The sequence below is a fragment of the Aspergillus novofumigatus genome (genome assembly GCF_002847465.1).
Source record: "Aspergillus novofumigatus IBT 16806 chromosome Unknown P174scaffold_8, whole genome shotgun sequence".
NCBI classification, from domain to species: Eukaryota; Fungi; Ascomycota; class Eurotiomycetes; order Eurotiales; family Aspergillaceae; genus Aspergillus; species Aspergillus novofumigatus.
The window spans coordinates 102719-116064 of NW_020194281.1; the positions used below are offsets into that span (position 1 = coordinate 102719).

General features: G+C 46.5%; 4 protein-coding genes across 4 annotated transcripts; all 4 read right to left on the reverse strand.

Moving 5' to 3' along the window:
• Window positions 1-664: 664 nt before the first annotated feature.
• Window positions 665-1531, reverse strand: P174DRAFT_287474 (uncharacterized protein). The gene is made up of 2 exons (XM_024821575.1): window positions 1349-1531; window positions 665-1284 (listed from the first exon to the last, which is right to left on the reverse strand). Exons 1-2 carry the CDS (start codon window positions 1427-1429, stop codon window positions 811-813), a joined length of 555 nt encoding a protein of 184 aa, XP_024678537.1. The 5' UTR covers window positions 1430-1531; the 3' UTR covers window positions 665-810.
• Window positions 1532-3899: 2368 nt separating this feature from the next.
• On the reverse strand, window positions 3900-4962 carry P174DRAFT_287498 (uncharacterized protein). The gene is made up of 3 exons (XM_024821577.1): window positions 4516-4962; window positions 4277-4464; window positions 3900-4219 (listed from the first exon to the last, which is right to left on the reverse strand). The coding sequence occupies exons 1-3, from the start codon at window positions 4648-4650 to the stop codon at window positions 3934-3936; spliced, it is 609 nt and encodes a 202-aa protein (XP_024678538.1). The 5' UTR covers window positions 4651-4962; the 3' UTR covers window positions 3900-3933.
• P174DRAFT_287489 (uncharacterized protein) lies at window positions 4776-5242 on the reverse strand. The gene has a single exon (XM_024821576.1). The coding sequence runs from the start codon at window positions 5133-5135 to the stop codon at window positions 4902-4904; it is 234 nt and encodes a 77-aa protein (XP_024678539.1). The 5' UTR covers window positions 5136-5242; the 3' UTR covers window positions 4776-4901.
• A 1815-nt stretch (window positions 5243-7057) lies between these two features.
• Window positions 7058-7947, reverse strand: P174DRAFT_506812 (LOG family protein; the record flags this gene model as incomplete). The annotated part of the gene is made up of 3 exons (XM_024831332.1): window positions 7058-7371; window positions 7413-7836; window positions 7910-7947. The coding sequence occupies 3 exons, from the start codon at window positions 7945-7947 to the stop codon at window positions 7156-7158; spliced, it is 678 nt and encodes a 225-aa protein (XP_024678540.1). The 3' UTR covers window positions 7058-7155.
• Between the last annotated feature and the right edge of the window lie 5399 nt (window positions 7948-13346).

Genomic DNA, 13346 nt, shown 5'->3' on the forward strand with positions numbered 1-13346 from the left:
TTGGAGAATGGACAGCGGCTGCGAGCGTGATTCGTCCCGGCTGCAGTAGAAAAATGCAAAGCCCTCGTCATTTGGAGGCTTGCTGGTTTGGGCGCGGACCAAGTCGATGACGGCAGATGTGAGATATGTCTTGCCGGTACCCGGATTCCCTTGTAGCCAGAAGAGAGCCGACGACTTTGTCGACTCCCAACTACGGAAATCCTTGTGTTGGAGCAGCCACTCACCCGTGCCAGGGGTTCGCTGCTCTTTCACGTTGTCGTGGTGCTTCCCAAACGGAATGGGCGAAATCCACTCCAAGAGCTCAATGCGCTCGCTTTCACTCATATGTTTCAGGAGATGGTGCACGCCCTCGTCCACCCGAGCCATTGGGGCCTGCAGGGCATCCAGCATTGCATTCGCGCGTTTGTCTGAGTCGGAACTGCGCTGGCTCTCGCATGCTTGAACGTCTCGGAGGAGCTCATCTTCTTGCTCACCAAGGCTCGAAAGATTGTCCTTCGCCTTGCCCGGATTTACAATAGCTTCAAGCGTGCGTCTAGCAGTGTTTGCGGAGAGGAGCTTTCCTGACTCGGCCAACAGATCTAGAGCAGTTTGGTAGATCGTTACAAGTGCCGCCTCAAGGTTTGTTTGTACCGGCGACAGCTCGGCCTCAGGATCCTGGGGCAGGTAGACATTTTCATAGACCTGGCCGCGACTGGTAATGCGGACAACTCTTTCTGTGGTGGCAAGCAAGGCACCCATCTGCTCGCTCTCGTTCACGGGAATCTACAAGATGCCATGAGGTCCAGATCAAAACGTAAAAAGAAATTGAGGTTAGCCCACCTTCATCATCGATTTGACCAGGTCCCATGGTAGACTCGCTTGGGGTGGCGCAAACTGCACAGCAATGTCGCCGGCCTTCTCCAGCCAGCCAACGATCTGCGTGGTATATTCTCGAAGAACAATCTTTTTACCACCCACATTGACGTTCCAGAACTTCTTCTCGCACTCTTCCTGTTTTCTGTTTACCTCTCCTACGAGATCCTTGATGCTGGACTCCATAGATCCGGACTTGGGATTGCCGAATCCCATTTCCTTCAGGACAGCTTGCTTGGCCGGAGATAGTTGATTGAAAGCGTCCCGCCAGCGGTCCTTCACCGGAGGATCTCGCTGAGGGATGGATCCCTTCTCAGGTTCTTCGTCTGGGGTGGTAATCGTTTCCGTGACAAGGGGAGCCGCGCTGGCCGATTGTTCCGATGGGACTGCGGCTGAAGAAGCGTTATTTGCATTTTCCGGCTTGGGCTCGGTCTTCACAAAATCAGAAATGGAAACATTAGCAGATGAACAATCAAATCCCCTAATCTCCACTTACTTGTGCTTTTGGAGCATCCTGGCCGCTTCTCCTCTTTGAAAATTTGGCCTTGAGGCCACTGAATGGGTTGCAGGAAGGCATCGGATGCAGTGTAATATGGAACTGCTGTTCAGCTGATGGTTGAAGACGGAGGAAACGCCTTCAAGCGATGGGAGGAATTAGAGATCGCCTGTTCGGCCAACATACATGGACTCCACCCGATGGTTGCACAGCTCGGGAAATGATGTACCTGATCTCCAAACAATTGACCCGTTTCGGCATACAGCACACTGGATCTCAGCGCAGCCCAATGATGTTGCTCTACAACTCGTCAGTGGCTGGTTTTGCCCCGCACTAAAGCTGCTAACAAAGCATGAACACCACATACATCAATTACGAACTGCTTAGTAGATTTTTCTACCATGTTATCAGACTAGATGACGAACAATGCTACAATATATGATACAAATCTTCACTCTCGACACACCAATTATCTATGCCCGAGGCTCACGCTCAACGCGGAGGGTGAGCCTAGGGCACAGATAATAGGATGCTTTATATCAGTAGCCTTTAGCTCTCCATTCCCCACATTTCAAACATCATCCAAGTATTCTTCGCGACATGGGATTGCGTTCAAACGAACTTCTGCCTTCCATTAATATATTTCTAAGAGGTGTCGATATAAAATATTTCAAGCGAAACAAAATTTCAATTACACTCTTTCTCTGGCACAACCGAATCATGACTAGCTGCCTAGTGTAAGTTAGAAAAAAAATGAAAACCCTGTTTATCTCGGGTAGTTCAACACCTTTTCAAGGTTCACCCGAGTAACAGAACTGGAATATATCAGCAGTTGTTCCATACAAACCAACAGGCGGCATATCCTTCACAGGGCCTATAGGTTCCCCCTAATGATCAGGCCTAGCTAGGCTGATCATAACTAACTATAGTTAGATTTAGGTTGGTTTCGGGTTGGTTAAAACGCTACCCCTCAGTGAATTTCAATGGTTCTTAGATTTCAATTTCTCCTACCTTATGCCCAGGGCCTATTAAACATGCTTATAGGAAATTAATTATTTTTATATGAAATATATAGTAATTATAGTCATTTTAATATATATCTAAAATATCAATTCAATATCTATAGGGCTGAATAGGTGGTGGTTAAGAAATCATTTCCAAACCATGATGGTTGTCAACTATCAGTTACATATATATATATCTACACCACTTTCATACTAACCTATGATAGGGATGATCATTCCCTTATATCTTAATAACCACTAGGTATTTTCTAATAATTTAAATATTATTGGATAGCTTGAATTAGGGGCTATTTAATGATATCAAAATTATTAGAATATCTATAGAATTTAGTGATTTCTAGGTAAAAGAGTGCGGGTTGGTTAAATAGGTTAGTTAAAACTATAAAAACTATAACCAGTGGTTTTAACTAAACCTAAAATAGTTCTGGAGTAGAGAAACTGAAGCTGAAGTGATTCCTTAGGCTTACCCCCAAACCTGCACTGCTGCGAGTTCGGTGAGGTTTGGTTTCGATTTTTGCGGGTTGGTTATGCCACTCTACTCTGTGATTAAGACAGTCAGAGGCAGCATGATAAGATGAATAGAATGAGACCTGGATGGTCCCCCCTAGATGGTGGGGGCAGCCGTCCCGGGGCGATGCAGTCGCCAGGACAGGGGGTGCCGAACCCCATACCAGGGCAGCCGGCGGGGCCGCCGGGAGCTTGCTCGTAGGCTAGGGACTGAACCCAAACTGCTGCGAGATCAGTGAGGGTCAGATTCAATTTTAGCAGTTTGGTTATGCAACTCTAGTCCCAGCACGGATAGCGGAGGTCCTGATGAGGACTGTGGGAGCTTGCTTGTAGGCTCTGGCCTAAACTAATTGCACATCAATCCCATATCCAGGACAATGAAGCGCCTATGTGATGAGAAATTCTTTTCTTGACCCCTAATGTGGGTAAAAACTCTTCTCTTTGCCTCCTGCTTCCTTCAAGGCAGCGGTAAAGGGCGTGCGGTGTTTTCGCAAAATGAGGCTATGAGACGGCATATGGCGGCAACAATGACCATGGCACTCGAATGCAGAGAACACATTATCCAGTCTTGAGATCTTGCGTCGGGGATCGGCTCTCAATTCACCTGTACTGCCGTGGAGTCGGGGCAACTCTAATAAACCGCTGACGTAGCAACGTACGGATGAATTTTTGAGGCCAAGAACTTACTTCAATACGTCCTTCTTAGGCCCTGCCAGCGCTGCTAAACGTTAGGTTGGTGTTGTTTAAGCAGCTATGTGTTAGCTGCACTGGTTCTTCCACTTAGAGCAAAAGAACTAGTCACAGGCATGAACAGGTTTATACACAACTATTACTGCAGGCTCTTGGACAGGAAGGTTGGGGTAAGTGCGCATGTCTTGAATCAGCTTTTGGACTTCCTAGATATATCATAGAAGTAGTGTGTATCTATCTCCTGGACATTCTATACGAACAAAAAGCCACAGCTATGACAATATTTTCGCATTAAACCACAAGTAACTCCGACCAGCATTATCAACAGAAAGCAGATAGCCAAATTTTTGACCTCCACAGTATTCAAATTAGTCGCCTCGAGTTATTCGAAGGTCGACCACCAGTTCTCCTCCCTACACCGTGCACCCCCACATCGTGCCTTCTAAATGCCCCCTGGGAACCGTAGCTCTTCGGACACTTTTTGCAACGGAACGGCTTTGTTAGCGCTGCGGGACTTGGCTCTGGGCTCTGCTGCTGCGTTGGCTTTGGCTGGATTGGTTGGAAGGGGCTCTGAGCAATTCCACTTGCAGACGGCGCATGCGCGATTTCAGATGCAAAAAGTGTGGTATCTGACGGGTTCACTGGGTTCCTGTTGGGCTAGTTAGCGAGTTACTGTCTATAAGTGGTCAGGGTACAGAGTACGAACAAATTGCTGCTCTCAGCAATGGCATAGAAAGGCCCTCGGTCAACGACTTGGCAGGCCAGCTGGGTAGGAATCTCTTGCACAACCCTAGAGGTTGCTGCGGTGGCCAACTGAGTGGGCGACTGGAGCAGGGCAGAGGAGTTGTAAACGTCGGATCCCAGCGCTGCATCGCCAGTCAAAGAAGACGGGACCTCAAGCTCGTCACTGAACGCTCCAACCATCGTAGTAGGCTGGGGGCATACAATAGGAGCAAGGCCCCGGTCAGCCCAGTGAGAAGCCCACTGGTGCAAGGCTGTGGACTGATAGGGAAGGGTAGGGCTTGGAAAAAATCCAACAGGAGCTTCATGCTGTTCAATCGAATAGGACGGGGCGCCCATCACCTCCGGGGGATATCCCGAGAAAGAGCCTCGATGATACTCAGATTGCGTCGTGCTCTGGTCAATGGAAGCTCCCCGGACATTAGAGCGGTCCTCGCGCCAAACCTCATGATTAAATTCGTCACCACCACTACCCACAACCAGTATTAGCTCTCAACTGTCCTCCACTGGTTGTTCCCTCATCCAAACGTCATCAGGAGTGTCGAAGATAGACTCCTGGCGGGGAGAAGCATATGGCTGAACATTACGGGTCATAATGCAGCAAGACAGGTGGGGATTGTGCAATGCATTGCAAGGCTATTTCGCGCGCGTGATGCTTGATACGTAAATACCCGGAAAGGCAATTCCTGTCCCATAGATATCCCATATATTGGGTTTGCTTCCCTTTTGCTGTCTCCCCGGCTCGCGCTAGCCTCGTTGTCCTTGGCGACTTTTCCTGTTACCTGAACGCCTTTCCGAGCTGGACATTCACAGTGGATAGCCATGCTAATCCAACTGCCCCCTCAAAACACATTTCTATTGCGGCCATTAGGAAGCGTTCATTCACGTCGCCTTTGGTATTGTAATCATTTGCTGCTGATGTGATTGAGGTATCTAGAGAATCTTTGTCAGTAGCAAGATCACTCACAAATCCAGGTTGGCGCTGCTGAAATTGAAGTTATTGGAAACTTTGTATTCTGGGTGCTTATTATACAGAAAATCAGCCCCGCCAATGTAGAGTCGTGGACACAAGGCCTACCGTGGATGGCATATCGTCCATTAGTGGTGGATTGTGAAAAACGACCGAGATGCGATCGAGTCGGCTGAAGTAGGGAGAGACGATTGAGTATAATAACCGAAGCAAAAACTGACCAGGTGAGAAATAAGGGGAGGGAAGGACGAGGGTGGTGGTTTCAGTGGACACGACGAGTCTCTGGGTGCGATCGGGGGTATTTATAGCCTTGCAGATGGTGAGTGACTGCCTCGGGCAGTTCTTCAGACTCGTGCAGGACGCGAATACTCGGAAAGAGATGACCAATATGGTTGCAGAGAAACGCATCAGGGTTGACCGTGCATAAGGACAACTTGGCGATGCAACCGGTAGACCAATCTGAAATTCAAGAATCCGACATTGGGGCTTGGGATTGGGTCATTCTGCAGTTGATGATTGCACCATGTAAGCAGCACAAACTTTCAATAACCAATCCTGTGGCTAAAAACCGAACATTCTTAGTCGCTGTGTTATAGCGACTCAGCTGACCGCGCGTCAACGCAACACCTCGCCAGCCTTCGTGGCTTGTCATCTCGCGCCATGGGCAGTGGGAGTTTCCTGAATGGACGAATATGATGTTCGACAATTGAACACAATCTCAATGGCGTCAGCGCAGGTCGCTGGAGCGTGTTCGATTTCGCCAAGTAATCTGGCAATATGTCTGATTTTAGGTATACATGCGCTGACGCCCGTTGGAACACAGCTTGGGGTTTAAGTCATTGCTGGACTATATCCATAAGTTGCTGGTGTGTTCGAACTGACATGTGGCTGTGATAATGCAAACTGCGAGCGCAGGAAGTAATGTAGGAATGGAAGTAGGCATCAAGTTCTATCTCATGGGGGCGCTCGGTTTAGAATTGCTGGATGATTTGTTGAGGGCCCTAGGGACATTCAGCTATTAGATGCTTTGTTGTAGCTGTTGGGGACTGTTAAAAATAATATTATTAATGGAAGCCATTTCGGATCGGCTTCAAGGGTAAAAGTGCCTGCAGTTGAACTAGTTATAGCAGGACTGTGACTAACAGACTGGATTTAAATATCAATATTACAGCTACTATCTGAATTTGCTACATGCCATTGTTGGTATATCTTTTACCTTACCCTCCTTTTTCTTTTGCTTTGACTGCACAAGTCCCACTATATAGATTACTTGATCCTATTGGGTTTCCAGAGCTTATCTAGATCATTCTCTAGAGCTTAAATGAGCTAGCAGAAGTGAAAACCCACTATCTTAACTTATTCTAATCTACTGCCCAAGCTGTGTCTTGTCTAGAGAGTCTAAACCAGGCCCTGTAATATATGAGATGAAGTTAGGAACCAGCTTCTTGAAATCTACTATCTATATAGCATTTTAAGTAAGTTGCTGGCCATTAGCTAGTGTTAGGCCCCCTACAGTGGCGCGAGGAAATTGCTCAGGTATGAAGCTGATGTCCCTCCTGCGCACGGAAGCGTAGGTGCATTTCATGCTGTAGTGACAGCTCACAGCACTTGACAGCACCTGACCGCCAGTGTAACGCATACTAAATCCAGAGGGGCTCTTGAAGAGCTCCTCAGTTGAAAACTGAATGTGACCCTTACTGGGCGATGGTATATTATGCGATAATTTTTAATTTCCCCCATTCGTGATTGGGTATGAAGTCTCTGATTGCCTTCCTAGGACGAACAGATTTCGGAAGCTGTAAAATATACCGCGAGCAACTCGGCTTTACAGTTCCTTCCTTGACACTTGGGATTTGTCTTGCTCAATTAATGATTCACTCCTGGCCCCAGTCCAGTTTCAATCGGTCATTGCTAATTCGGTACTCCCTCAGCATTTTCAGAACGTCTTCTACCTTAGTCGCCTGGGTGAGAATTCCCGCGTTTTCCGGACTCACTAAACCTTCCGCCACAGAGGCCCGCACCCACTGCAGGATTCCGTCCCAGTAACCATTGATGTTCAGTAAGACCACACCGGCCTTGTGAATCCCCAGCTGGTTCCAGGTGGTCATTTCCATAAGCTCCTCCATGGTACCGAACCCCCCGCTAGCGCGACAAAGCCCGAGCCGGGACCTCCCTCGAGGACTCTCTGAGCCATTAATCGCTTGCGGGTGTGCATGTCCGGAACAATGGTCACTAGGCCATAGTCCGACTCTTCAATCGAGTGCGACACAACGCGCTCCGCCGCCTTGCCTAGCCTGTTTGGACTAGAGTCCTTCGTCGTACCTCTTTGACGGTCGATATCTTTATAGCCCTCCTCAACCTCGACAAGTGCCTTGGGGATAATGCCATGGACAGCCTGTGGGCCAGATAATGATACTAGGGTTCTGGCCAGCTCACCCATGATACCCACGGTGCCACCGCCATAAACCAGCTGAACATTATTCTTATGGAATTCATGCGCGAGAACGCGAGCCGCTTCCAAGTGGTGGCCAGATTTATCGGCCAATGAACCGCAGCTGAGTATGAGTATTAGCGACGGCGAGGAAAAGCTCAAGGGGAATTGTGCGTAATTTGCTCAAGTTAACCTACAAAACGCAGACGACCGTTCGTCTTTCTTGTTGCGCCATGACGGAGTCAACTATGCAGGATCGCAAGATATCGACGCACGAAAAGCTAAGGGAGATTTTTAATGGGAAACTAGACTATACTCAAAACGGAAGGATTGAGCGGGGATTCGTCGTATTTGTCGTATTCGTCGTGTATTTTCGTACAGCGCTAGTCTCGAGGAGGCAACTGCCGAGGGATTAGCGTTTGTGCGATGAGACTAGGCCAGACTAAGCAAAGAGAAAGAGTCATACATGCAACTTGATATTTTGTAGTCTCAAATGTGATTGATTTCCTTTCAAGACAAATCTCTGTTCATTTACTCTTCCCTACCGCTTATCCCATGCGAAATAGCCTCTTATAATTAAACCTTTAGTTACTCTGTACCCTGCTTTCATGGCACTAGATTCCCATCAACCTATTAGCGTTGACATCAGCCTTCGAAATGACCATGACACCAACGGCACCTTTATGTCATCGTTCACAACGGGAGATATCATTGAAGGAGCCGTTTCCCTCTTGGCAAGCAAAGATGTATGTTCGATAACATTGAGATATCTTTCATAGGTTAGCAGATTCACTCGTGCGCACACTATCCACTTAGAGAAGGCAGTCACTCCTGACAGGTGGATTGACAGGACAAGAGACAACAAATCTACGCAGCAGCAACCCTAGCAAGGGACACCTTCAATTCCAAAAGTTCGAGCAACAACTCGACGAGTCTGCTCTTCCAGACCGGCGCATGTTGAAAAAAAAATAAAAAATGTCGATTTCCTTTTGCCTTTACAGTCGTTGATTATCTGCCTGCCTCTTCCTGCCATCACCCCACCGTCAATTCTGTCGTGAGAACCGCTCACTTACAACCTCCCCCCACTTTTGGAGACGCCACTGTCTCTGGGTTCGGAGGTAAACTGCGCGATGATTTTGCCCCTTCGACATGCCGAATCGCGTATGCTATTCGAGTCAAGCTAAATCGCCTTGCTATTATCTCTGGAAAACAAGCAACTATCTTATCGAAAGAAAGGAAGGTGCGAATAAAGCCAGCAGTGGATGAGGCACCGCCTCTAGTAAATATGAGTACCTTCCATCAAGAGTACTCTTTGCATCATCGGGAGATCATTCGTGATCCTCGATCAAAAGAAAGCCTTGGTGAGCTGGCCGTGACATTGGAGCAGCCAAAAAGCTTTCGACCTCCACTTCGGGACCCACATAGTCTGGTTAGCCAGGCTGTCCGATTCACGCTTGGCTATACACCAATAGATCCCAATACCGCCAGCTCAAATTCGTACGAGGAAAATTAACGAGCACCACCTTTTACAGCGCTACATTTTATAATGACTTCCCGACAAAGAAAAGAGACTTCTTAGGCCGTCCTCTAAACTTCTGCGAGACGAAATTCCCGCCGTTCGAGTACACCATCCCGCAACTGGAGTGGAAGCAGGACGAAACAGGAATCTATACTGCTATCCTGTTGGTACCAGTTATACTCTCGCGAGAGAACTTTATTCCCACCTTTCATTCCTGCCTCATGTCGCGGATCTATAAGCTGAGTTTCTGGTTTGCTGTTCACAAGGCAAAACCATTTTCTTTGAGAACTCCGATACAGATCTCGGCTGAACGAGATGCTTCGGCATTGCCATCATACAACGCATCAGTAGGAGTGATCGAAGGACTCGGACGTCAATCAGGGTACCAGTCTCTTTGATACAAGAGATGTGAAATATTCAGTCTGAACGATTGGATTGGTTCCATTGTGTTAGTGCCCAACACCTAATGACCGCTGCCCCCGGTTATTGAGAAATGGGCATTTTTCTTCTCAACTTCGGGTTAGCATACTGATAAAGACACAATTTTGGTTTCTTCTCTGAAACTGTTACAGCACCCTGATTTATGATTTATATGCCCAGTGCAAATCGTAAGCAATATGTATAAGTAAGCTCTCCCCACAGATTACGCCCATTAACGTAATCGGTAAGCGAGCGGATCACGCAACCGAGCGGATCACCAAACCATAGAATTTGGCCGCGGCCGAAATTGGAGGCTATTTTGAACCCCTAAAACATGATCATATTACTAAATCTAGTTATTCTTGCGCTGCGGACATTGCAATCGCTTATGGCCTAGAATATGGCAGTTACTGCAGCGTGGGGGTGCCCGTTGAGGGTGTTGTTCTGTATCTACTGCCTGCTCTGAAGTAATAGATGGGATAGCTTCAGCAGCCTGATTCCTGTGCTGAATGAACTCCTGCCCTTCCTAGATAGAGAATCCCTCTGTGGCTTCTATCTGCCTCCTAGATTGCTTCTGATTTTGGACCTGCTTCTCATGTGCAGCACGTAGATCATGATTTTCCTTTGCAAGAAGGATGGCATTATTTATTGCCATCTCACACCCCTTGATAAGCTGATCTAGCGCAGCCTTAGTAGGGGTAGGAGGGCTGTATGTACGCTCCCTGAGTAGCTTCTTAAGCGTACTTTCCTGCTTCTTCAACTGCTTAAGATTATAAGGGGTTTTTGGGGCGGAATCTATTGATCAGCTGCCTGGTGGTGTAGGGGTTCTAAGCTGGATATTAAGCTGACTAAGCACTCAATCTGGATTCAGTGGTATTAATCCAGTTGCTAAGAAGCCGCTTTTGATATTATCTGATGAAAAGATTGCTGTACAGGCCTGCGGATAGGTCTCAAGGAAGTTAAGCTTGTTAATATGGTTGAAACCAACTCGCGTCTTCTCCTTAATTAAGCGACCATACACGCGCTTTAGAGGAGAGAAACAGCCAATATCTAGAGGCTGAAGAAGATGTGATGAATGTGCAGGCATACAGAGTGGAATAATATTATTCTCACTGCAGATATGATTAAATTAAGGTGTTAGATGGCTTCCATGGCCATTAAGAATCAAGAGTCGATATCTACCAGCCATTTGACTAGTAGTAGTAGGAATAAAGACTTTTTAAAGCCACTATAATCTAATCTGATCAGTTGTCTATCCATTCTCACTAATCTCAATCCACCAGTCTGCTGGTAAGGCTTGATCTTGATACCAGCCCTCAATATGGACCTTTCCTTTAAAGATAATGCATGGTGGAAGCACCTATCTAGTAGAGTTAATATACTCTATAGATGTAACCCATTCGCGGTTCCCTAGCTGGATAAGAAACAGCTGACCAAGCATCTTAGCTCTTGTAACTACCTTAGCAGTAGCTACTAAGCCCATTACAAAGCCAGTTTCATCAAAGTTATAGATATCTTTAGGTGCAATCCTATACTGCATTATTATAATCTGGACATAATTGAACTATTCCTGGATGATCTTTGGGTCTTCACATTTAGCACGCTGGTGATTATAGCGCCTAGAGAAATGGGTTTTAATCTCATCATGCCAACTAATAAAGTTATATACCTATTTCTCTCCAACAGTCTGGGTAGGAGTTAAACCACGCTGCGCAAGCAGGATATTTGCCATTTCTCGCACATGGGATGGTCGGGGAGCTGCTCCACATTAATCCATAGACAGAATCCATCTAATAAGTGATTCCTCTTTATTCTGAGTCATTTTATGGCCATTTGCGCGTAATTCAGCTTGAAAAGTATGCCCCTTTAGGCGCCGCTGGAGGGTAGTATAAGGCACATTATAGACACGCGCAGCTTCACAAATATTGAGGATTTCCTTCTTTTTCAAAGCTGATACTGCAAGTAGGATCCTTCCCTCCTGCTCAACTGAATTTTTCAAGTTTGTACGCGCTTTTGGTGGCATGGTGGCTGGCTGAATACTGCAGCTTTTGAAATGGAAGTCAAAACGCGTTTGGTGATCCGCTCGGTTGCGTGATCCGCTCGCTTACCGATTACCTTAGTCATTTGAAAGGCTTCATAATCACTAAGGCTTCCAAGGTCATGCTAGGATTGGGTTAGACAATTTCTACGTCAACCACAAGATGGCTGCGGTGTAGAGCTTTGGGGCTTTCTCCTGTTTGCCCAAGACTTTGTAAAGGGATTCACATGAAGATAAACTAGCGACTGCCTATATCCTCTATTATAACTCGCACAGAAATCTGGGGAGTGGATGGGCAAACGAAATTCCAAGTCCATGTTTTGTGTTTGTTCTGGGCATATCTGGCCTAACACATCTTCTGGTCAAGTATCTTTAGCAGGAGCTATAATGGTGGTAGTTAGGATGTGGTGCATGCAACCCCGTGGGGTCATAACTGATTCATTCACTTACAAAGCAATCTAGGCTTGCAAGTGCTGTAAGAAGGAAGCTTAGGTACAAAGCTGGTTTACCTCCCGTGCATGCCTCTATAGGTGCATCCGTGCTATAGTAATAGATCATAGAAGTTGCATTTACAATCCTGGAGACGTGATATCTCAAAGATTCTCTCTACTTGTTAATGGCTATAGCGGACCATAAAGCCACTGTACTCTGCCAACACTGATAGTGTGGAACTAAATCATGTAATACACTGTAGATATCTCTGTATGTTGATGAGTATTGATTAGTTCTCCTTGCTTAGGCAATGTACAGTTATCTTGCTCCCTTCACACTGATCATACTAGTTAATATTAGAACTTAATGGCTGGCCTTACAGTTCTAATCACACTTTAAACCCTCATTAGCCCGTTGGGGCACTATAAGATGATGGTTAGCACCAGATCTTCGTCAAAGCCCCTAACCTAATGCAAGTAATCTACCTCAGCTGCAGGAAGAGCAGCTTAAATAATTCTGATCTAGGAAGAAAAATCTAATCTTATAAAATTAACTTACATTTAGTGAATGAAGGCATATGAAGTATGATGACAGGCAAAGTCCCGCTTGAAGATGTTGCCATTCACACTTGCCCCACTTTATTATTATCACCATTGGATTGGAAATTGTTAGGGGCGACGGGTAAGGCGCCAAGCAGGACGAAACCTGTGTAGTAAGTAAGAATGTCAAGAAAGTACCTAGATTTGTTTAAGGTCGAGGCGATCCTGCGTAATAAAGGTCTCCCTTTCTCACAGTCCATAACAGATTTGCGATAATTCACGTGCCAGAGCTAGGTTCTAGCTACATATACAGGAGTGGAGCAGTCAAGAAGTGGAGACCGCAACAGTAAATCCATAGTAGGTATAGACCAGCCCCAGTTCGCACTGTTACAGGTCCCAAAGTTCCATATGGTTGTGAACAAAACTGTACCAATGTGGATATCTGCGATGCGATGGGACACCTGATAGAGAGTGGGGCCACCATTAGGCCTCCAGGCGATCTCCACGGTTTTCCTAAGGCAGTTTGGATATTCAAGTCGCTGTAGATGCGGCAGAACCCAAGGATGTAACTCCACTTGTTAATGCTTACGACAGTGCTTAGATCTGATCACACTAATCACGCCAAAATCTATGCATTCTCATTCTTGAGACATTTCTCACCAAGCAGCATGTCTGGAATAGATGCC